The sequence below is a fragment of the Centruroides sculpturatus genome, unplaced genomic scaffold, assembly GCF_000671375.1.
Source record: "Centruroides sculpturatus isolate CEXI.00-Female unplaced genomic scaffold, Cexi_2.0 scaffold465, whole genome shotgun sequence".
NCBI classification, from domain to species: Eukaryota; Metazoa; Arthropoda; class Arachnida; order Scorpiones; family Buthidae; genus Centruroides; species Centruroides sculpturatus.
The window spans coordinates 99,293-123,670 of record NW_019384663.1 but is presented as its reverse complement, the minus strand read 5'-3'; the positions used below and the strand labels follow the sequence as shown (position 1 = coordinate 123,670).

The following is a 24,378-nucleotide window of genomic DNA, read 5'->3' as shown; positions in this document are numbered from 1 at the left end:
ACCTTACTGTATGTAATAAATATATAAAATTTTGAATTCCAATTATATGCAAACTAAGTTTTGAAGTGTTTATTTGGAGAAAAAGTCGAGCTATTTAAGTAACTAAATAACTTTTAATTAATCTCAACAAATAGTTTTTGTCAAATTTTTTAAAGTAAACATGGTGTTCTGTTGAATTTAATTCGATATCCCTGATGTTATCTATCGATAGAAAAATTCTAGATCGATTCCCATCTGTTTATAAGTGATAGAGACCGTAGCGAGTGATGAGCATTTCTTACATCAATCCCAAGAACTATCTCGTACAATATATGAACTGAACTTTTGAGATATTTTCTAAAAAATCATATGGATTAGTGTTAAAATTTTTAAAGAATTATGGCATTATTAGTATAGCTAAATAGTAATAAATAAAAGATCATTATTATATTAATTATATTATATTATTTTAAAAAGATACTAAGAAATAAACAGAAAATGTTTTATACTGTTTCATTTCAAATATTTTCTTAATTGTTTTTAAGTTAACAAAGTAACAATTTAAAGTATTAAATGTATTTAGGCATTGAAATTGAATCAAAATTATCCGACGCTATAACAACTAATCGCTCTCAAATATATCGACACTGACTCAATTATGATTTAGTTTCTTAAGTTAGTATTAAACAGTATTAAATACGTTAATACTGTTTGAGTAATGAGCTATTTTTATAATATATATTGTAACTATAATGATTTATTAATGAGAAAATAAGAGAAAGTTTTTAAAAACCTTTGGTTTCTTTCTTTTTTTAAATATTGTCAGAATTACTCCGGGCATTGTTTAAAAAAGAATAGCAGTGATATTGACATCATGGCAGAAAATTGAAAATGAAATAAACTAATTTTATTTGATTATCCAAAGAATTTTTCAAAGAAAAGTAGAAAAAAACTTAAATGATTGATCTATAAAGATAGAAAAATATATAAAGAAAAATTTATTTCGTATACTTTACTGTTGATTAAAAGTACAACAGAACCAAGGAAAATGAAGAATGAATTACAGTTTATTGTGTCGATTAATAATGAAAGTTGATTGGATTGATTAGCTTATTTAAAATGAATACATGGGGACCTAAACTTAATCGCGATTTCTCGGAAATTCGCAGTTTGAGAGAATTTAGAGTTGTCTTGTCAAGAAGTTATCAAGAATTGCCAAAGTCAAGAATTCTAAGTTAACAGAACGAGCAATTATTTATTGTGACGTTGTCTCAATTCTAGGCTGAAATTTGTAATCATATTTTTGAGTTATTTCATTTAAAATATATGTACAAATTAGTAGTGGCTTGCCCCTGTACATCATACTTTTCCTTTAACAATAGAGTCGTGCCGGTCATCTATCTAACACTTTTCAGGGGAAAAGTTTCGAATTGAAATAACATGACTTTCAGTGCAAAACAGAAGTTCTTATATAGTTATTTAGGTTTCCTGCCGCTAAGGTTTCAATATCTGGTCTCGAATTTTTTCTATCTAACTCTGTTCCTGAGATTAAGGACAGACGGCCGGACGGACGACTGTGGGAATTTATGGGTCTACAATTTTGTCAAATTGCAGTCCAATAATTTAGATTTGGTTAACTTATTTAAACAAACAAAAATGGTCTATTTGACTGTTATTCGTTTGATATTCAAGTTTAATCATATCATTTTTATTTTTAGCGTTTCGATTGATTCCTTTTTTTAATTTTGTGCTTATGTTAATACAGTTTCATATTTCTAGTAGGCGCTTTTCTTTAATGAATAAAATAGATCTTTATGTAATTTTAAAAATGTCTTATGTTTGTCTGATGTTTGCATGTTGGTTAGGCTATAATATATATTTTTTTTTCAATAAAATATTTCCCTTCAGATCGATAAAGACTGAAGTAATCAACAGAAATTTCTGTTTAAAACTATTTTACAATTCCGTAACCGGCCGATATGAAAATAAGCTAAAGGCTTTAAAGCATCCAAGGAATTCGATTGTATTAACCTATCATCCTAAATATGACATTATTTTGACCTATTTTATTTTTAATAGCTTGTAGGATATTCGTCATTTGGATGCAGTCTTTTATGCCTTAGAAGCAATCGGTTTAATTCGGCAAATGATACCGCTGTCAAGTAAAATTTCATCACAAGCAATTTGTAATAAAATCAAATTTGAATTTTTTTTTGTAAATAAAAAGTTTAGTTATGTTTGAATAAACGTTAGTTGTAATATAGCCATATTAATAAACGAGATAGTTAATTTTGTTTTTCCGAAACTAGTTTTCCGTCATGTTAAAAATTATCTGGTGATCTTGATTTCAGAATGAAAGGTCATCAAAAACCGGCGCAGACCGCATTCGGATCGTAGTGAATTAGACTATACGATCTTCATATATTCAAGGCAAAACGTTTTATTTTAGAAATGTTATGAAAAAATTCGATAAAGTTTACTCTAGATCTTTCACATGAATGAAATTATTAGTTAAGTCTGTAATTAATGTAGGCCAGTAATAGAGTACAACAGCAATAATAATGAAAGCCGCATCTTTTTAAATAAGCAATCTTAAAGTCTAACAATGAAGAATGCTAAAAATTCCTCTAGCAATATTTTGATATTCCATTCAATTCGTTGAAGCGATTGAACGGAATTCCAGAATATGCGATCGGAGATTGTTCTTAATTAAGATGCTGATGTAGGCCTGTATTTAAAATATTATTAATTTTCAGTTTCACTGGTAACATTCTCAAATACAAAAGAAAGAATCACACAAAGAAAATTTAATTCGATAGGCTATATATCTAATAAAAATAATTTTTTTAGAATTAGAATGTTATATAATTGAAAATACAGACGAGAATTTTTTTATTAAGCCTGAATATGTACTAAAGATGATTTTCTTTACATTAATTCAATCAAAATATAATTTTAAGTTTCCGCTGTTTAGTGTAGCAATGTCGATCCACGGCCCATGGGCCAGAGTCGGTCTGCCGCACAATTTACTCCGACACGCAAAGATACTTGAAGGATCAGTTTACGATAAAAAAAAATAAGGGTTATAAATAACACAGTTTTCTAATTTGTTTAACTTACTGTCGATTAAATCAAGTAAAAAGAAAATATACGTAGGCCTATATTGCTTATCTGTCTTATCTGTAAAGGTATATCTGAATATATACACGTTTTTCGGAAATAGGCTATTTATTATATACTTGGAATATGTAAAAATATTTGTGGTTCTATGACTTAGCCGCCGAAAAAAGTTTGGGTATCTCTGGTTTACTGTATAACATTTTATATTATAAGTCAAAATATATAATATATTAAGCCTTATATAATTAAAAGTTATTACTTTTAATAAAGTTTTTGTGTATATTATTTGAATATACTTTCTGAACAAAAAAAAATATTTGTATATGATTAACTAACAATTTCTTCAGTATAGACGTTTTTGAATATATTCTGTTCTTAGATTTTTATTAGAAAATTGCAGAAATTTAGAAATTTATATATATATAGACTTTTTCCCCTATAATACAGGACAACAAATTTTAACTTTTCTAATTTTTCTTGAGCTTTTGTACATAAGTTCGTTTTATACGTTATTTCTCTTGATTAAACTAAGAACAAAATATTTCCATTACGTCATGATAAGAAAATAAAAGCCAACTTATTTATTATTAATTTTATTGGTAATAAAAAAAGTACAAATGTACATTAAAATTTAAAAAGTATTTTTTGCCACTTTTTATTTATATAATGCACTTTTGGTTATTGAAATCAATGTACAGGAATAGTCAGCCATTTCGCATTCCTTTTAAAACTTATTTGCGTGTGTATTAGGAGTGTATTAATGTTATCGAGAATTTCTGAATAATATGACATGGTGGCCAAATTTCGAAATTAGTTTAACAATCAACATAAAAAGAACCAACATAATACACTTAACAAAGCATAAGTAAAAACAAGTCATATTGTAATTTAATAATTTGTTTACTATATTCTACAATCTATAAATTTTTAAACGTTTTCAAATAAAATTTAAATAATTCGTTTTTACAAATAACTGAAATGAAAAGTATTGTGCAATAAAATGATTTTGAGAGAAAATGGCGGATTAATGTTTTCTTATTTATTTTCTGCAATCTCATTTATACGAGGGAAATAATTTATCTCTTACTGTTGCTACGGCATAGTCTATTCTTTCTTCTCTCTCTTTCTCAAAATAAAATGGTAATCGTTTGAAAATTTTGAATTTAAAAATATACAAGTTTATTCCTACATAAATTTTAATTTGGTTGTACGTTATTGAGGAAGAAATATATCATTTTACATGTAATATATTATTTGTAGATTTAAAATGATAAGCCGAATAACTTTACGATGACGATAAACTTTGAGATTGTATAAGTTCGTTTGGATCGTCGAACATTTAAGTTCTTGGTCAAAAATAATTCCATTCTTGACTAAATAACTAACCTATTTTGTATACAAATATTTCTAGAATTATTTACAACTTGAACTGTGTGTACAAATCTTAGGCTAACCCCGTAAAAAATGTTTGTCAATAGTCAAATAGACTTGTTACACAACCGAAAATGTAAGCGAAATGATAAATAATGTTAATAACTATAAAATAAAAATACTTCTATTCGGTAAAAAAAATAAAGTTTAAGTATCAGGAATTCGGATTAAAAATGTTAAAATATATTTTTTTATACTGCAATTCAGCGAACAAAATTTTTCAATTCTCTTCTTTTCTTAGATGTATAGGCCTAACTATAAAGATTTAAAAATTCGAAGATCAAATAAAACATTTATTAATCAATTCTTTCGAATTTTAAATACTAACATTTCAATTTGACTGTAAAGTTAAAAAAATTAAAATTAAATCAGAATGAGAAGCGCACACACTTGAGTTAAAGAATTTGTTTAGTTTAAGCCTGGATACATCTCGATATCCCTTCGCATCGATTCTCTCTCGGGATGTAGTTCTATCGCTTTTATGGCTATTATGTCGGACCAAACCGGCAGAATGTATAATATTGGGAATGTGTAAGATATCAATATTCCGATAGGTAATACGACGCCTGGGGGAGAGCGTTAAAAGAGAACGATCAAAAATCAGAATTTAGGCCTTTCGATGAAAATACAAAAAAAATAAAAAATATAAAAACACCTGCAGCAACAAAACGTGAGGGGCGATACCCCGTCTTTATTCTTCTTGCATCTTTCGAATATCATAACGTAATTATCTGATTTAGTGTTTGGCTGCGATACTTTTTAAATCGGATTTTTGCATCAAAACGAAAGAAATATTTCAAAATTCATACTGGACATAGTTTAATGTAATATAAAATAATTTAAACTTTCAATCTCTCTCTATATATATATATATATATCTTAATTTACTAAATGAAAAGACATGACTGTAAAATTAAACTAACGGGACGTTATTCGAGAGGAGTTGTTAGTTTTTTAAACATCTATACTATAGATTTTTCAGATTTAATTCGTGCATTTCCGCTGTTTAGTTTGTAGTTCTTATCAAGATTTACTTTCTCTTGCGTTTCATTAAATTAAAGCCGTAAGTCGTTTGAGGTGTTTAAAACTAAAACCAATGGAATCATTGAAACTAGGAAATATTTTTTTTTTCATCGTTCATTTAATAATTATTTTCTAAAGGAAGTATTTTTTTCCCCTTCTTTTATTTGTCACTGATAATTTTTTCCCCTTTGCGTTTTCATATACCGCGGAATGAGAATTACACACACTTCAGACCAATCTTTAAAACGTCAAAACTGATAAATATTGTAAACCGTCTTAAAAAAAAAGTAGCGAACACAATACGCAGATTGCTGTTGGAAAGGCATTTCAAAATTTTTATTAATCATTAGATTTTTATTTCAAATCCAGCCAGTAACAAACATCTTTTTAAATTCTCCAAATTTTTTTTATTTAATTTTCCTGCGTCTTTTAGATAGCGGCTGCATTTTAATTTCGCCAGATCTGCCAAGATGGGGGAAAAAGAGGGACCGAAGAGGAAAATTATGTGGCACAATAAATACAAGGCAGATATACTATATCTTCATTGGGGACGCAGAAAATAGGGGGATGAATATTTATTCTTGCGAAGAGTAGAACACTAATTACCAGTACCGTAATCAAACGAACTTTCAGTCATATGTTTTAATTAAGACTGGGGGGTTTGGCGTATGTACAGAACTCGCTGCTTTCTCTTATTCTTGTTAGACTGATGTTGTATGTTTAAAAGTCCAATAATATCGTTGGTGTATGATTGTTTGTTTTATTGTTTTACTGCATTGAGTTTAAGTGGATTTTTTCTTTCTTTTTCTTTGTTTCTAAATAATGTGATCAAAATTAGAAAGATTATTTGAAAACATTGTTTTACAGTAATTAAAAGACCAAATAGTTGTGTAGGAGTTTGTGGTTTAGTCTACGTTACACGTCGATTTACATGACAGAAAAATTATTATTAAGACTTCTCATTAATTATTTTTCTTCCTTTTATGTCTATTTCTATAGGGGACGGCACAGACATAATAAGTAATCAACAATCATTTTTGGTTTTAATTTAAAAAAATTAATCTAAAAAATCAAAAAATTAATAAGCTAAAATAGAATATTTAATTTCATTCTAAAGTCTAGTGGCATCCGCGACTTTGAATGACGTGGTAGAAATGTTTAGGTAAGAGTTGAAACTAGTTTTTAGGTAATGTTAACACACTTCTAATGTATCTATGCAAAACAGTGTTTGAAAGCAGAATTATTAGCAAAGGCCTACGTTAGGTATTGAAGAAAGACGAGTAAATCGGAACTGTCCTTTCTAAAATAATCGGATTTTCCTCCTTTAGTTCTTAAAATACCGGTACAAATTTATAACAATAATTTTGTCCGTTGTTAATGCATTGTTGGTTTTGTGTCAATATTTTAAAGCGTCGTTCTTTATTAGATGATAGATGTTTGCGCTTCTCGAATGTAGATTATTTTTTGGGGGTCGCTACAGCTAATGTGTTACGTTCATTCAAAATCAGTAATATAATACTTATAAAATTAAACTGCAGAACTTATACATTAGATTTACTCGTTAAAATTCAGATACGTAAAAGATCTTTCAACGCACATTTTCTCGATTTCGCATATCATTCTTCTGTGTAAGAGTAAGATATTACCTGTAAAACATTATCTGCGATACTTCTTATTATCTAAAATTTTACTACATGTTTTTTCCCCTCCTTTGTAAAATGATAAGAGCGGTAATTGGGGTTATGAAAAAATTTCCAGCATATCAGTATTTGAGATCTATTAAGAATTGAATTCGCTGTATATCTGATGAGGAATTTTACTATCATTCGTACTATAATGGTTTTAGTATTCGATACTATTTCTAGATAATGTCACGTAATCGGTCTCATCAATCATTCTTCTAGGGCACGAAAGGCGATCGGTCTTTTAATTTGGTTATTCTCATACAAAATATTTAATTATGTATCCAATTTTGGATCCTCATCATTTCGCTAACGATAACTATGTATGAATCACTTGAAATACAATCGTTTCCGTCGTTTAATTTTTATATTTACATGATTAAGAAGATACTTTGTATATCGCGTGCCGTTTCTTGCATATGTTACATTTTCTGTCTCGCGATAAAAAATTTGCAGAAAGTTTTTCGAAATCAACGAAATTTGCTTGCTGTATATTAATTTAATTGATTAATTATTCCGATAATGTACTTTCCTTTCATTGTATTTCATTATCGGATCATTTTAGTCGTAATTTACCTAAAAATCGTTTTCGATTATTATATAAACAACAGATTTAAAAAATGTGATGATGTTTAAACGAAGTACTTTATTAAATTTTTATATAAAGAACTCAGTACTCTAACCTAATATAATATTCTTAATTGTTCGCACTCTTTTAGCATATTGGAAAATCTTAATAATACCCAGGTATATGATGTGATTCCGTGTGTCACGACTCTGGTTGAAAAACATTGATTTAGTACGAAAACGATTACACTTTATACTAAGTTTAGCACGAAATCTGCAATATTATTGTATACATTTTATCACTAAAGATTAAATCATAGATTAATTATAAGTTACTTAAGGCATATTTAAGATGGAAGTTTTAGAAAACTCTCTTCAGGTGATCATTTTTAAAGTTTCGACTAGTCAAAGCTTGGATTATTAATGAAACTATTATATTATCACCAACGAAAAGGATACATTACAAGATTTATTAAAATTGAAGACAGATACAAAATAAAATACTTTGACGTCTTGCACGTCGTCTTTCAATTTTTACGTATTTGTGAGCCTACAAGGAATAGGTCGATTCCGTTAATGTTTTTAATTATTTTTCTAGTTTGAGAAGAACATGTTAGAAAACATCAAAATATTTTATTTTGTATTTGTTTGCAGTTTTAATATAATTGATATTAACAAAAAAAAAAAAAAAGCGTTTCCTCTTAAATTTGTGAATTTTCAGAAAAAAAAACATAGTTAAAAAGTCTAAACTTTAGATAAATAAATTATGAAAAACCTTCCTTTCAGAACTGGAAAAATAATTTATATTTATCCTTCAATTATTCAATGTTTGACAACTTATGTAAATTTATTATGTTTTATGTTAGTGAATATTTGATTTGTGTCTGTTAATGAAGTATAAAAATCAAACCCAAATTAATATTAAACCTAAATCTGACATTTTTACGGGAAATTTATCAAGAAGTAAACTTTTTAGGCAACACTATTCGAATAGAAATAGAGTATTTTCCTTTCGTGTTTAATAATTTTTACATTAACCTTATATAAATTCAATTATATGTTTCAATCAAAAAATAAAATAAAAATGTATTTGAGAAAAATCGTATACTAAGTTTATGGTATGGTATAGTATGTTTAAACATGCTTCTCATAGTTTCGTTAATAATAATGTTCGGCTTACCAAATATTGATATATCATATTCAAAATAATTTAGATCTTAAACACAAAGAAAATGATGCTTGTTTTTATATAAATAATGAATTTCTTTGGGAATTGTACCGCTAAAAGAAAAGAATTATATCAAAATATTCTGGAAAGACTAAAAAGAAATATTTTGTTGCCATTCTAAGATTTATTTAATATTAAAATTGTTTGCGTCAAAATGAAAATAATAATACAGTATATACCAAATAGTTACAAAGTAAATATTCATTTATTGTTTCCGGATTAAACATAAAGTTTTCAAATGTTTTTCCTGCTTTTGTTTTTACAATTAAAAAAATATTTTGCATTTTATATTTTTATTTTTATCATTTAAAAATAGAAATGTTGCTACTCGTATCTGCGCTAACAAAACGCACTTTTAAATCGCTAAAATGTAAATTGACTCCGGTTTTTCAAATTGAATATCGAATAACTGAAATTTTGTTTTAGATCATCTCTTTTTAATTTGTGATTTTCAAGATTATTCGTTCAAATAAAACACATATTAAAGCGTTAAAATTGTAATAATGTAGTTTTTAATGATATAATTATGAATCTCTAAAATCTTTCAAGATATTACTTATAATTTTATTTATTATTCGACATCGACATTTCGGAGATTTTGCGCAAAATATTTTGGCTCGATCAAGGACTTCATGGAAGCTGAGAAAGGTCCTGACCACTTATCTTTTTTAGGCGTCAGTATAAAAACAAAACAGCATTAAAAATTGGCAAAAATAAAGCTTTCCCTTAATAAGAAAAAATACAATGGAATGAATAGTTAATAATAAATAACAATACAATGGAATGAATGAATAGTTAATAATAAATGTTTTAGAAACCACTTTAAACGTGAGGCTAGACGTAGGGCCAAATAACCTTTCTTGTCTTCCCCTGCTACAGGGCTTAAGGTCACTAAACGATTTTTTTTTTACAATAAATACTACATTATAAAAATTGTCTAGTTGATATTATACTGCTTTTTTCATTAGAAAATTTTTACGTGTTGTTTTGCGTATAATAAATATAAAGAATGGAGATTTCCTATTGAAAATATATCAGTAATACTTATGAAGAAATCAATGTTTTATCCGTTTTTGTTTCTATAACTTCGTTAAGATTCATATCTGTGATATTTTCATCTAGATCAGTGGTGCTCAAATCACGGCTGCTGGGCCAAATCCGGCCCCTCGGCATACGTTAATCCAGTCAGCGAGCATATTTGATACATCACTTATAAATGACAGAAGTAGGCCTACTTTTTGTGTATGTATACATATATGGAATATACAAAATACTTGTGGTCACCACGACTTATGCGCAATTTGGTCCGCCAATCGAAAAGTTTGGGCACCACTGATTTAAATCACAAAAATTCTCTAATTTATGATGTAAATTCTTGTTTATATTACAAACGTTCGAGTTTATTTATAATATCTGTCGTTCTTTTTTTATGTATTATTATANATGTGAAATATATCTTTATCCTGATTTAAGTATTAATAATTTTTTGGAATTTGTCTTAATTTTGATGGCAACCTTTACTAGAAGACAATAAAATGATGTGACAGTATTATGAAAAGCTGAAAAGATGTCTTATCAGGAAACATCTTTTAAATCTCATGGGAAGGGGGAGAAAATATAAGGATAAGGAGGGTCTATTCTACATCTACGAGATAACTTTCTCCAACATCTACAACTAACAAGATTTCTGAAGACAGCTTAAATTAAATTACATTCTTTCTAGAACACTATTGACTCCAAAGTGGATCAAGTATTATTTGTGGCTTCATTGAATCCAAATACAATTAGGGTTAAAAATATTCACTTCTAGTATAATCTTAAGAAGTCATCTTAAACAAGTAAATTATTTCAAAGTTAATTAGGTAATGGTGCCAATGAAAAAACTGAAGAGAATAAGATTTCAAAAAATGTTTATGCAAAACAGATATACACTAAGGAAAAACTGCATATAAAATATATACATTTTAAATAATTATAAAAACTTATAATACATAAAAATTCTAAATATTAAAAGTTTTAGTATGCATTATTTTAATTTTAAAACATCATCATCATCATGTTTGAAAGATAAATAAAAATAATTTGCTTGATTACTACTTATTGCTAATAAGAATAAATTATTTTGAATTGCATATTTGTTAATAAACTAATACTTTTTCATGATAACTATATATTTTCAATTTAACTATAAGCTTATAAACATGTTTCAGAAAGTTTGTAATAGAAAAGCATTACATCTTAATACATCACCATAGATTACAGTATTACATTACAGACAACAATACATTAAATTAATAAGTATTTTCATTATAAGATTAATAATTAAAGTTTAAAAAAGTATGTTTCTTACTAAATGTTCATCAACAGATGTTTTCTGTGAATGTTTAGTATTTTCTTTATCTTTGGCATTTTTCTTTTCTTTGCTGGCAATCTTAGATACACCAGTAGAGGCTTTGGACTCTTTCATTATCTGTAAAATAAAATACATAATATCATATTTTGGTGGTCAACAATGCAATTTTTATCTTAGCATTTTGTAAGAAGTCTCAAAAATTGAGAATACATCACAGTGTCAAGAGAATAAAGAGAATTTCAAAATTTCTATCTCATGTACTGATCAAATTATAAAGTTTGTAATTTAGAAATGGATTCTATCAAGTTATTAATTTTTATTTGATAAAGTATGAAAAAACAATAAAATCTCATAAAATGAAAGTAGTAAATTTGATGATTAAATATATAGTAGAAAGAAAAGATAACAAATCTAAACTAAGAGTCATATTTGAGAGAGATTTTTAATACAACTAGTCTACTGCAAAGTTGAACTGCATTGCATATCACTTCATCACTTACTCTTCTTCATGCTATCTAGAACAAGTTTTATGACCCATTACAAGAATCTTGCATTAAAGTAGAAACCTCCATTACTGTGATTGAATAATAAGTTATATTTAATTAATCACATTGAAAAGAAAAGTTATCACATCCTGCAGAACATGCAACTCCCTTAATGACACCATCAAAATATTGACAGTTGCTTCATTTTTACTATATATTACAATTTCAATCTTTGATATAAAATTAAAGTACACACAAAAAAAATTTAAATATGTTAACATAACTTATTTATTTATTTATCACACATAAATTTGGCTAATATAAACATATTTTAACAGAAAATTAGAGGTAATTCAAATTTCAATTGCAATTAAATACATCAGTAATATTTACACATGCTTTTATTTAAACCAGTGATGGAATATTTTAAATAAAACAAATCATTTTTAATTAAATTATTTTTCTTAAAATTTTATTTCTAGAAACAATTTTTTTGGGGAGTATTTATATTTAATATAATATGCAATTTATCCATTTATTTTAGCATATCTTATTACGTTAAAGAAATATAATAAATTAAGTATTACTTTTAAACTTAATTTTTTCTAATAAAATATTAATTTTTTATTGCTATATTTATAGAAGAATTAATAAATTAAAATATTTGTTTTTAAACAAGAACTTTGAACTGTATTTTTATATATAATTAAAATATTGTAATGTTTACACTTCACTTGAATTGCATAATATATTAAATGTTTTCAACTTATCAAGATTTATAAATGCTGATTAGATATCTTTAACCTCATTTTAGATATAAATTAATAGATAAAGTTTACAAAATAAGGTTTAATATAAGATTTTCATTTAAAATTTTTTATCCACTTTAAATAATCATAAATTTTCAATTACTATTATTATATTTAATTTTTTCAATTTTAAATTATGTTATTTAAAATTTTTTTCATTTTGTTTTAGGAAAAAACAGTAATATTTATCAACAATTAGCATGTAAGTATACAAATAACATAATAAATTAAATGTAAATTATAAAATTTCTTATGTCTTTTTTCACACATATCTTGATTTGTTATATTAGAATTTGGAGAAGTAAATATTTTGTGTGTTATTCACAATTTTTTATATTTCCAAATAATGCAATCTAATTGTCTGTAAAATAAATTACCTAAAAATAACAACTATTAAAAGTAAAGGTTAATGTACAATTCTAATTTAATAGCTTAATACTAATTTAAAAATTATGTAATTTATTGATTAACATTAAATTAATTTTAAACCATAGGCCTATAATAATATGAAGGCATAATAATCTGAAGATATATAATAAAAATTGTTTTATTTAATAATATTAAATTTACTTAAAAGTGCTTTATCATCATCAATCAAAGCATATGTCATTTTAAAAAAAACTGTTGCTTTTTTAATATAACTTTTATTATGGAAAATTTGTTATTAATTGGTTTCCTTAACAATAAAAAATAAATGTTTAAAATAAGTATATAGTTTAAAATAATTTCTTACAAAACTAAAATATAATCACATCATTTTAAGTTTATTTCTGTTTTTCTAAGCTTTGTTATATTAAATCATTTGAATTTAAGTTAATAATAATAATAATAATCTGTAAAACCTCAACTACATGCTCAAACAAGTAAGTACAGTACATATATATATGTACTGTACTTACTTGTTTGAGCATGTAGTTGAGGTTTTACAGATTATTATTATTATTATTAACTTAAATTCAAATGATTTAATATAACAAAGCTTAGAAAAACAGAAATAAACTTAAAATGATGTGATTATATTTTAGTTTTGTAAGAAATTATTTTAAACTATATACTTATTTTAAACATTTATTTTTTATTGTTAAGGAAACCAATTAATAACAAATTTTCCATAATAAAAGTTATATTAAAAAAGCAACAGTTTTTTTTAAAATGACATATGCTTTGATTGATGATGATAAAGCACTTTTAAGTAAATTTAATATTATTAAATAAAACAATTTTTATTATATATCTTCAGATTATTATGCCTTCATATTATTATAGGCCTATGGTTTAAAATTAATTTAATGTTAATCAATAAATTACATAATTTTTAAATTAGTATTAAGCTATTAAATTAGAATTGTACATTAACCTTTACTTTTAATAGTTGTTATTTTTAGGTAATTTATTTTACAGACAATTAGATTGCATTATTTGGAAATATAAAAAATTGTGAATAACACACAAAATATTTACTTCTCCAAATTCTAATATAACAAATCAAGATATGTGTGAAAAAAGACATAAGAAATTTTATAATTTACATTTAATTTATTATGTTATTTGTATACTTACATGCTAATTGTTGATAAATATTACTGTTTTTTCCTAAAACAAAATGAAAAAAATTTTAAATAACATAATTTAAAATTGAAAAAATTAAATATAATAATAGTAATTGAAAATTTATGATTATTTAAAGTGGATAAAAAATTTTAAATGAAAATCTTATATTAAACCTTATTTTGTAAACTTTATCTATTAATTTATATCTAAAATGAGGTTAAAGATATCTAATCAGCATTTATAAATCTTGATAAGTTGAAAACATTTAATATATTATGCAATTCAAGTGAAGTGTAAACATTACAATATTTTAATTATATATAAAAATACAGTTCAAAGTTCTTGTTTAAAAACAAATATTTTAATTTATTAATTCTTCTATAAATATAGCAATAAAAAATTAATATTTTATTAGAAAAAATTAAGTTTAAAAGTAATACTTAATTTATTATATTTCTTTAACGTAATAAGATATGCTAAAATAAATGGATAAATTGCATATTATATTAAATATAAATACTCCCCAAAAAAATTGTTTCTAGAAATAAAATTTTAAGAAAAATAATTTAATTAAAAATGATTTGTTTTATTTAAAATATTCCATCACTGGTTTAAATAAAAGCATGTGTAAATATTACTGATGTATTTAATTGCAATTGAAATTTGAATTACCTCTAATTTTCTGTTAAAATATGTTTATATTAGCCAAATTTATGTGTGATAAATAAATAAATAAGTTATGTTAACATAATTAAATTTTTTTTGTGTGTACTTTAATTTTATATCAAAGATTGAAATTGTAATATATAGTAAAAATGAAGCAACTGTCAATATTTTGATGGTGTCATTAAGGGAGTTGCATGTTCTGCAGGATGTGATAACTTTTCTTTTCAATGTGATTAATTAAATATAACTTATTATTCAATCACAGTAATGGAGGTTTCTACTTTAATGCAAGATTCTTGTAATGGGTCATAAAACTTGTTCTAGATAGCGTGAAGAAGAGTAAGTGATGAAGTGATATGCAATGCAGTTCAACTTTGCAGTAGACTAGTTGTATTAAAAATCTCTCTCAAATATGACTCTTAGTTTAGATTTGTTATCTTTTCTTTCTACTATATATTTAATCATCAAATTTACTACTTTCATTTTATGAGATTTTATTGTTTTTTCATACTTTATCAAATAAAAATTAATAACTTGATAGAATCCATTTCTAAATTACAAACTTTATAATTTGATCAGTACATGAGATAGAAATTTTGAAATTCTCTTTATTCTCTTGACACTGTGATGTATTCTCAATTTTTGAGACTTCTTACAAAATGCTAAGATAAAAATTGCATTGTTGACCACCAAAATATGATATTATGTATTTTATTTTACAGATAATGAAAGAGTCCAAAGCCTCTACTGGTGTATCTAAGATTGCCAGCAAAGAAAAGAAAAATGCCAAAGATAAAGAAAATACTAAACATTCACAGAAAACATCTGTTGATGAACATTTAGTAAGAAACATACTTTTTTAAACTTTAATTATTAATCTTATAATGAAAATACTTATTAATTTAATGTATTGTTGTCTGTAATGTAATACTGTAATCTATGGTGATGTATTAAGATGTAATGCTTTTCTATTACAAACTTTCTGAAACATGTTTATAAGCTTATAGTTAAATTGAAAATATATAGTTATCATGAAAAAGTATTAGTTTATTAACAAATATGCAATTCAAAATAATTTATTCTTATTAGCAATAAGTAGTAATCAAGCAAATTATTTTTATTTATCTTTCAAACATGATGATGATGATGTTTTAAAATTAAAATAATGCATACTAAAACTTTTAATATTTAGAATTTTTATGTATTATAAGTTTTTATAATTATTTAAAATGTATATATTTTATATGCAGTTTTTCCTTAGTGTATATCTGTTTTGCATAAACATTTTTTGAAATCTTATTCTCTTCAGTTTTTTCATTGGCACCATTACCTAATTAACTTTGAAATAATTTACTTGTTTAAGATGACTTCTTAAGATTATACTAGAAGTGAATATTTTTAACCCTAATTGTATTTGGATTCAATGAAGCCACAAATAATACTTGATCCACTTTGGAGTCAATAGTGTTCTAGAAAGAATGTAATTTAATTTAAGCTGTCTTCAGAAATCTTGTTAGTTGTAGATGTTGGAGAAAGTTATCTCGTAGATGTAGAATAGACCCTCCTTATCCTTATATTTTCTCCCCCTTCCCATGAGATTTAAAAGATGTTTCCTGATAAGACATCTTTTCAGCTTTTCATAATACTGTCACATCATTTTATTGTCTTCTAGTAAAGGTTGCCATCAAAATTAAGACAAATTCCAAAAAATTATTAATACTTAAATCAGGATAAAGATATATTTCACATCTTGAATGATTCAAAACTTATAAAACATTGTTTGAAATAAATTGTAAGATGTAAGAAGACATTAAAAAATAATTGTTTATTTTTTTTATCATTTACTTTTTGCTAACTGTACTATTTTAATATTTCTATCAAATTAAACATTTATAAAAGTCTTAAATAATTTTTCATACAATTTATGTTATCTTAAATATTGAATGAAATTTGTTTTATTTTTTCATTATTTTATATAGTATTTTAAAATTGATTTAACATTGTTTTTTAATATTTATAAATAAAAAAATTCATATAAAACATTAAAATTTAGTGTTATATTTAATTTGATTCTCAATGAAAAGAGACAATAGATATCAATAGAGATATTGTAGTAATGAGCTTTATGTTGAATTAATTATTGGCTCCCATCTGTATTCAATTTGCAAATCGTACATTCTCTGTCAGATGAACAATGCTGTTTCAAAATTGATTAAAAGTGATTTTATCTCTCCTGACACTTAGAACTTTTCAGTTAAAATTTGTATATGATATTATAAGTTGTTTATGAAATTAATTTTCAGAAATGTGACAAAGATGATGATGAAATGGATCTAAATAAGGAACTTTATTCTATTGGTCATTATATTAATAATAAAGAAGAATTGGTAAACCAGTTATTTAGTGTTATCAAAAGCAATGATTTAAAAGCACTTTTGCCACCATGTTTAAAGGTGAGTTTTATATAGAGTGATATTTTTTAAAGTATATTCAGTAAATTTTGTAAGCAGTAATTTTAATTAATTATTATTTTTATTTAAATATTATTTAAACTTAGAGAATTTAATATAAAATACATTTTAAATATTGATTTATTTTTACTTATATGCTTGTTAATAGATAAATTTTTAATTCATTGCATTACATATTTTTCATTTATAGGATTGATAAATTAGTTTATTTTTTAAATTTTGAACTCTAATACAATAATTATTGTGTGAGAATTTACTTTTAAGGTGTATTTTTATGTAAAGTTTTTTGTTATATTACATAATATTAGTCTAATTCATTTGTTTATTTATTTAAAATTTGATTTTGATAATGCATCCCAAAAAAAATGAGTGTTTTTACAAAAGTTATTTAGATAATATTGTATAGTTGACTTTTTCTACTTATTTATTAATTTTTTGAGAACTAGATTTATTCAAATTATTTATGTAGACTTGTGATGACATATAAAAGTTTTTTTTAGCTTGATTTAAGTTGGAATAAATTGCTTTGATATGTGATTTTCAACATAGCTTCATTATATTTATTATTCATGTTAACCAAGTATATACAATATTTTTTTTAATTGTTCCAATGGTAACAAAAAAGTAAGCAAACAAAAATCTAATCAAATACAAAAAGGAAAGTAATTTTAAAATGATTTAAAAAACACTGTCTATGATCAAGTTAGAATTTTATTTTTATTATTATTGAACCAATTAAACAGTAAAGAAAAAAATATTTTTAACATTTACATTTGTGATGTTTGTTGTTATAATTTAATTAATAAGTTAATTTCTGTTTTTTTAAATTAAATGGTTAAATAAATTGTATTCTTTTAATTAATTAATCTTGTTTAATAATATAAATATTTTAAAATAAATATTATATTTTGAAATTTTGTTAAAAAATATATATAGTTAATAATTCATGAACTACTAATGATTGATTATATACTTTAATTAATGCAAAAAAATCTAACTTAATTATTTAAAAATTAATTTTTAATTTTCTTGTTGATAAATACATTTGTTTGTTAAGTTTTTTTAAAAATTCTGATAGATAGTTATTAAATTGTTAGAAAGAAGAATAGATATTTGATTAAAAGTCTAATTTTAAGTTATATTATTTATTAATGAAAACTTAGTAATTACTGTAGAAATAAAATTTTAGTTTTTAATTATAAAAAAATCTGAATGAATTTAATTGATTTTATTTACAAAAATAATCATTTTTGTTTTCAACATAAACATTTTAATATATTAATTTTGCTAATAATTTACTTAAATTAAAATTATTATACAGTAGGCCTATATTTAGTTATAAATAACTTTTTTTGTTTAAATGATTTCAGAAAATATTTTATTCAATATAATTGAAACAAAATTATTTTAAGTGTTAATCAAATTGTCAATATGAAAAGTGGTTACTTTATTTAAGATTTATTTAAAAATGTAAACATTTTAAAGTTTGATTTAATGAGATTTTATCAATAGATTAAATTTTTTTAAATCTTTAGAATTATTCTGTGTCTGAATTAAAGCATTTATGTCTACATCACCTTCAATTGATGTCACAAAAAAGAATATTAAATATTTTACAAGGTAAGCTTACAGAAAATTTATATTTCCTATGTTGCAAATAAGAAAGATATAAAAAGATGTAATCATACATTTTGTCAATAAGATAAGTTCCAAATTGTCATTTTGATAAATGATGGAAGAGGCAGAAATGAAAATGTGTGTTTAGTTTATATAACTTCTTATTGTAGATCATCTATCGTCATTCCTATTACATTTGGACTATCAAATCTGTTGAAGAAAACATAACTACCTGCTATTCCACAAATTTGAATTTTTAAACTTTGGTATAGAACTTTATTTCAAATAAATTTTTCTTTTGTTAATGCATACTTATTTTTATTTGGTGATTATATATATTTTTTTCTTATAAAAAATAATTATAAAAATTTAGTATATGTTATGAGAAATATTTTTATAATTAGGGACAAGTATATTTTCATCATCAGAAGCAGAAGAAGAAAAACTGATTCAAACAATACCTCAATCTGCATCAAGTACCACTTCACATTGTAAGCATTATTTATTAAGTTTTTTTTCATTTTGAATATGATGATGTATTTCTGTAAATTGGATTTACTTATATGTGCAAAATGTAATATTTAGTTTTTGGTCATTACATTATCCATCTACAATACATAGTTCAAAATTGCATGGTATCTAATGGAGATGTTCTTGATCAACCATGTAATTTTAAGCTTTTTAAATCTGATATCTGCTCAGAGAATAATATGATAATGAGTTAAAGCTTGCAATGCAAAATACACTGAACATCAAATGGCCGGAACTTAGGTGTGTCTTCAATATATTTTTATCATTTGTAAATGGAAGGTTAATGAGATGGCTGTCAAAGTTGATGGCAATTGCTGAAGCAGTTGTGATTAATAGCTTAGAGGTGTAACTTGTCCATGAATATCTTATATGTTTCTCTAAGGAAAAAGATAACTGTTAATGATTTGAATAACAGTAATGTTTATTCTTTATGTCAATAAGAATGCTCAGAATTTAATTTTGTTTCTGAAAAGAATAGTTAATACTATACGAAAAATAATATATAAATTTTTATATAACCAACTACAGTAGTAAATTTATTTTTTAAAGGTTAAAAAATAATAAATTTTTGAGAAATAGTTGAAAATTAATTTGTAAAAATTTATTTATTTATTCATTCTCATAGAGTTGTTGTTAATACATACAGTTATTAGCGTTAAAAAGTATAATTTTTGACTTTAGTAAATAAACAAATATTCAATTGTAGTTGTGTAAGTTACAAGTAAGTATTATTTTATCCGAGTATATTTAAAAATTTCAATAAAAAGTTGTTAATTAAAAAAATTTATTATTAATCTCTTTTAATTTGTTGACATTAATTAAATATAAAAGTAAGATGAATTGGAGAAAAAATTGTGCTCAGATTTATTTTACTAAGTTACTGATATTAAATCTTCAATTATCATTGTCATGTATCATGTCTTAATTGTTGACATTGTAAAAGTAAATTAATGAACAAAACAACTTACTTCATCAAGCCTTGCTGTGGTGCACTGTTACTGACTTGTGTCAGTCTGACTTAATAGTTGATGCTCAAACAAGTCTCTGTTGAAAATCTTTCACAGATGAATTCTGTCACACAAACTTGTACGACCAAAGGCTGTATTATCAGCTTGCAGGTTGGTTGATCACCGAGTGGAGAGCAGAAGCGATGCAGCCGCTATTTTTATCCTCACATTATGGAGGGGGGGATGGAGGAAGAATTGAATTGAACTGAATTGAATTAAATTAAATCAAATCACGAGGCTGCTGTGGAGCAGGTTAGACTAGTTAACAACATTAGAGAGTTTTCAAGGAAACATAGACAGCAAATTACCACCGCACGTTATCTGCATGCACTGAGAGAGAAAATAGAATTAGTCGTATTTTAAATGTGAAGTTTTATGAGATAGTCTCTGAAGGGAGAAATTTAATTGGCTTTCATCTTTAGTCGGGAATGATGATGTGTGCACTGCATAATAAAATTTCCCCCTCCTTTTTCTGTTTTATTGATATATGGCACCTCCAGTGAGTTATGAATGCGATCAAGAAGAAATTATGGTGTTCATAATCCGGTGGCGGGCTAGAAAATTATGTCTGACTAATAACCATTGGTGTGATATAGTGCACGATTGTGGTGTTATTTTAAGTTGCCCTGACGATAAGTTACGACGACGGGAACCGTGTGCTTGATTTAAAGTTTTAAAAGAGTGGTGAGTTGCACTGAATGGGGTGGTTGGTTAATGAGGGACAAATGCATTTAGTAGATAAATGGTTTGCAATGGTCATTTAGAAAATTTCTGCATTTGTGTGGTAAACAGATTACAGAAAGTTGTTTGAGTAGAAAAAATATTTCTGCTGCCTAAATAAATGTTGTTGATCAAGCATCTTCTTCAATATAAATTTGCTTGTTAGTTACAGATTTGCAGTAATTCAAATAATAATGTTATTGCTCATCAATTTTTTATTGTAACTTAGATAAAAAAAATATAAGTAAGGTTTATATTTTTCTGTCTTTTAAAATATTTCATTATTTAAGAAAAATAATTTCTTTTAATATATAAAAATGAAATTGAAATTACTCACTGAACATTATTTAAATTATTTTGAATGTCAGTAGAGGTCATTAATAATTATTGATTTTATATTTATTTTTTAGAAGTCATTTATTTTAAATAGATTTTTCCAAAATTAAAAAACATTTTATCTTTTTAATTAAATTTTTACTTGCATTAAAATCTAATGAAAATCTTAATTTTAATTTAAAAAATGTTTTCCCTGATTTAATAATCAATAATGTTCATGACCTATCTCTCTTGATTTTAACATGAATATGCTACAATAAACTACAGAGGAATGAGTAATCTAGCTAAATAAGACATTGTTATTCTATTTATCTTAAAATGATTGAAATGAAATTGCAAATGATAAATGAAAATTAAATTCAATTTCAAGTTTTGAAAATGTCTTAATAATAGCAATAATGTGTTGACAATAACTTTTTATAAAAGATGTTTAGAGAAATTTCAGAAAAAATTATTTAAATTAGAAACCATTAGCATGAATTTATTTTTATGCCATATATTTTAATGTATGGACAATTGATGTTATTAAAAATATGAATATTAAAAATTTCTATTTTCATTTGTAATATTTATTAATAGAAAATATTTATGAAAGTTTTGAATACATTTTAAAAAAGTTAATATTTTTAGTTAAAGTTTTTGTTTTGTAGTTTTTTTTAATGCTTTCTAAAAAGTTATCTTAACTTTATATATATATTTATATTTTTTTTTGCTCATAGTTTTTTAAATAGTTATTCATGATCTGTTAATTGCCTTATCTGTAGACAGAATAATAACATCAATTTATAGCTGAATTTATTGATTTTTTCATTCCCCTATTATCTTAGTAAGGCATGGAACAGTGTGTAAAATTTATATCATGAGTTATCATTTTGCTTGACTTGGATCAATAGAGATTACTCATTCAGATGAGGGATATCCAAATCAGCTAGACTATAATTGAAAACTGATGATATCTGGCATTTTATGTTGAACATTTATGTTATTAAATGTTTCTGAGTTAGTAAATATTTATTATATGTTGTAAACTTTAAAAAAATAAGAGATTTTAATAAAATTAAAAACAATGTAATTCTCCATAATAGTTATATTCTTAGTTTTAAACTTATATTTTATTGTACAATACTTTTTTACATTTTAACTTTACTTTATTGTAATTTCATCTTGGTACAAAATTATTCTAAATTCAAAGCTTTAATTATTTTAATCAATCATGATAAAAGTAAATTTTAACTTTATGTAAACTAAAAATAAAATGTTAGATAAATTAAGAAAAATAGGTTTTATGTTTATCTAATATTTAGTAGGAAATTTAATTTTCACTAGCAGAAAATGAAATGAAAATTGAAATTTATTTAAAAATATGATCATTTGTTAAGCTCTGGTTACTCTCAGATAATGTTGTCTAAAATTTCCTTTCTCCTTCTGATCAATTCAGCTTACAAAACGAGTAAGGTGGTGATGTGTATAATTGAATATACTCTAATTGACATAAACCAGCAACTGTAGTTAGCATTGTTTCTTCTACAGATAAACAACATTTATTACTACAAATGTTTTCTGGTTAGTTTTTAATTGCCCAGACAACATTATATATTTCAATATTCATTTACATTGCTGTAATTTGTTAAAGGCAAGTTTTTGCAAATAATCCCAAAGGTAAAACAGAACTATAATTAGAAATGGGAAAACAATATGTAAACTTAATTTCTTCATCTAATATATACAACTGAAAGTTTGAATATATCATCTGCTAATTGTTTATTTTAATAAAAGTCACTATATAGAATAAACATATGTACTTTCAACTTTGTTTATTAGTTGTCATATTTAATATGGGATTACAAAACAGGATACTTTTATAATTAAAATGATAAAGTGTATTAAGTTGTAATAATATTAGGTAGAACTTATTTTCATACAACTTTTACATTTTCAGAGAGTGCTTTTCCTAGTAGATTTAGAATATAATAATTACATTATAATTGCTGTATTAAATGCTCTGTAATCAAATAATAAAAATTTTCATGCATTAGTTGTAATTTGGAAAATAATTTTATTTTTCTTCATAGGTTGTTCTTTCTATATATAAAAGTTTAAAGTAACCATATTAATTTGATTATATAAAATTTTAAGGTGATCAGACAGAAACTACTAGAGGGATAAAAAGGTTAGCATCTCATTTTGAAGACAAGCAGCAAGCAGATTCTACTTCTATTGATTTACCAGAAATTCCCACAAAAAAGTATGTATTTTAAGTTTTTTGATTGATTAATTATAGTAAATAAACAATGTTAAGCAATAAGTTAAATCTTACAAACAGAAATTACACTACATGTCTTATTACTTGTTATTTTGCAATTAATGTTTATTACAAGTATATAAAATTTATCATATTTATTCAACAAATAGTTATCACTGCTTTCTAGAATATCTTAAACTAAATGCATTTTTTTTTTAATTATTTAACAATTAAATTTATAAATTGACTATGTTTGATTCACTTTTGTGAGAAGAACTTGTGTACTTCATTTATATGATAACATATATATAAATGAAATACACAAGTTCTTCTCACAAATGATATATATATTCTATTTAGACTGAAATGTATACATATACACTATTAGAATGTGTGATCCTTTTAATAAAGTAGAACTTATCATTTACTAATCATTTACTATTTAATCAATTCTTTTCTTTATTTTCAATTTATAAGATTTATTATTATTATTTTTTAAATATCATTTTTAAATTATTCAGTATGTAACTTCTTTTATACTATGCTTATTTTTAAACTTT

The 24,378-nt window shown here is 24.3% G+C and overlaps 1 protein-coding gene across 4 annotated transcripts in view; it reads left to right on the top strand.

The window, feature by feature from the left end:
* Positions 1 to 24,378, top strand: part of LOC111626601 (caspase activity and apoptosis inhibitor 1-like) — a 176,090-nt gene that overhangs the window by 113,143 nt on the left and 38,569 nt on the right. For all 4 annotated transcript variants that reach the window (XM_023370036.1, XM_023370037.1, XM_023370039.1 and 1 more), the window contains 5 exons: positions 15,617 to 15,736; positions 17,198 to 17,347; positions 18,901 to 18,985; positions 19,387 to 19,473; positions 23,713 to 23,821. In XM_023370036.1, coding sequence (XP_023225804.1) covers positions 15,620 to 15,736; positions 17,198 to 17,347; positions 18,901 to 18,985; positions 19,387 to 19,473; positions 23,713 to 23,821 — 548 coding nt within the window. In that variant the 5' untranslated portion in view covers positions 15,617 to 15,619. The remainder of the gene's footprint in view (positions 1 to 15,616; positions 15,737 to 17,197; positions 17,348 to 18,900; positions 18,986 to 19,386; positions 19,474 to 23,712; positions 23,822 to 24,378) is intronic.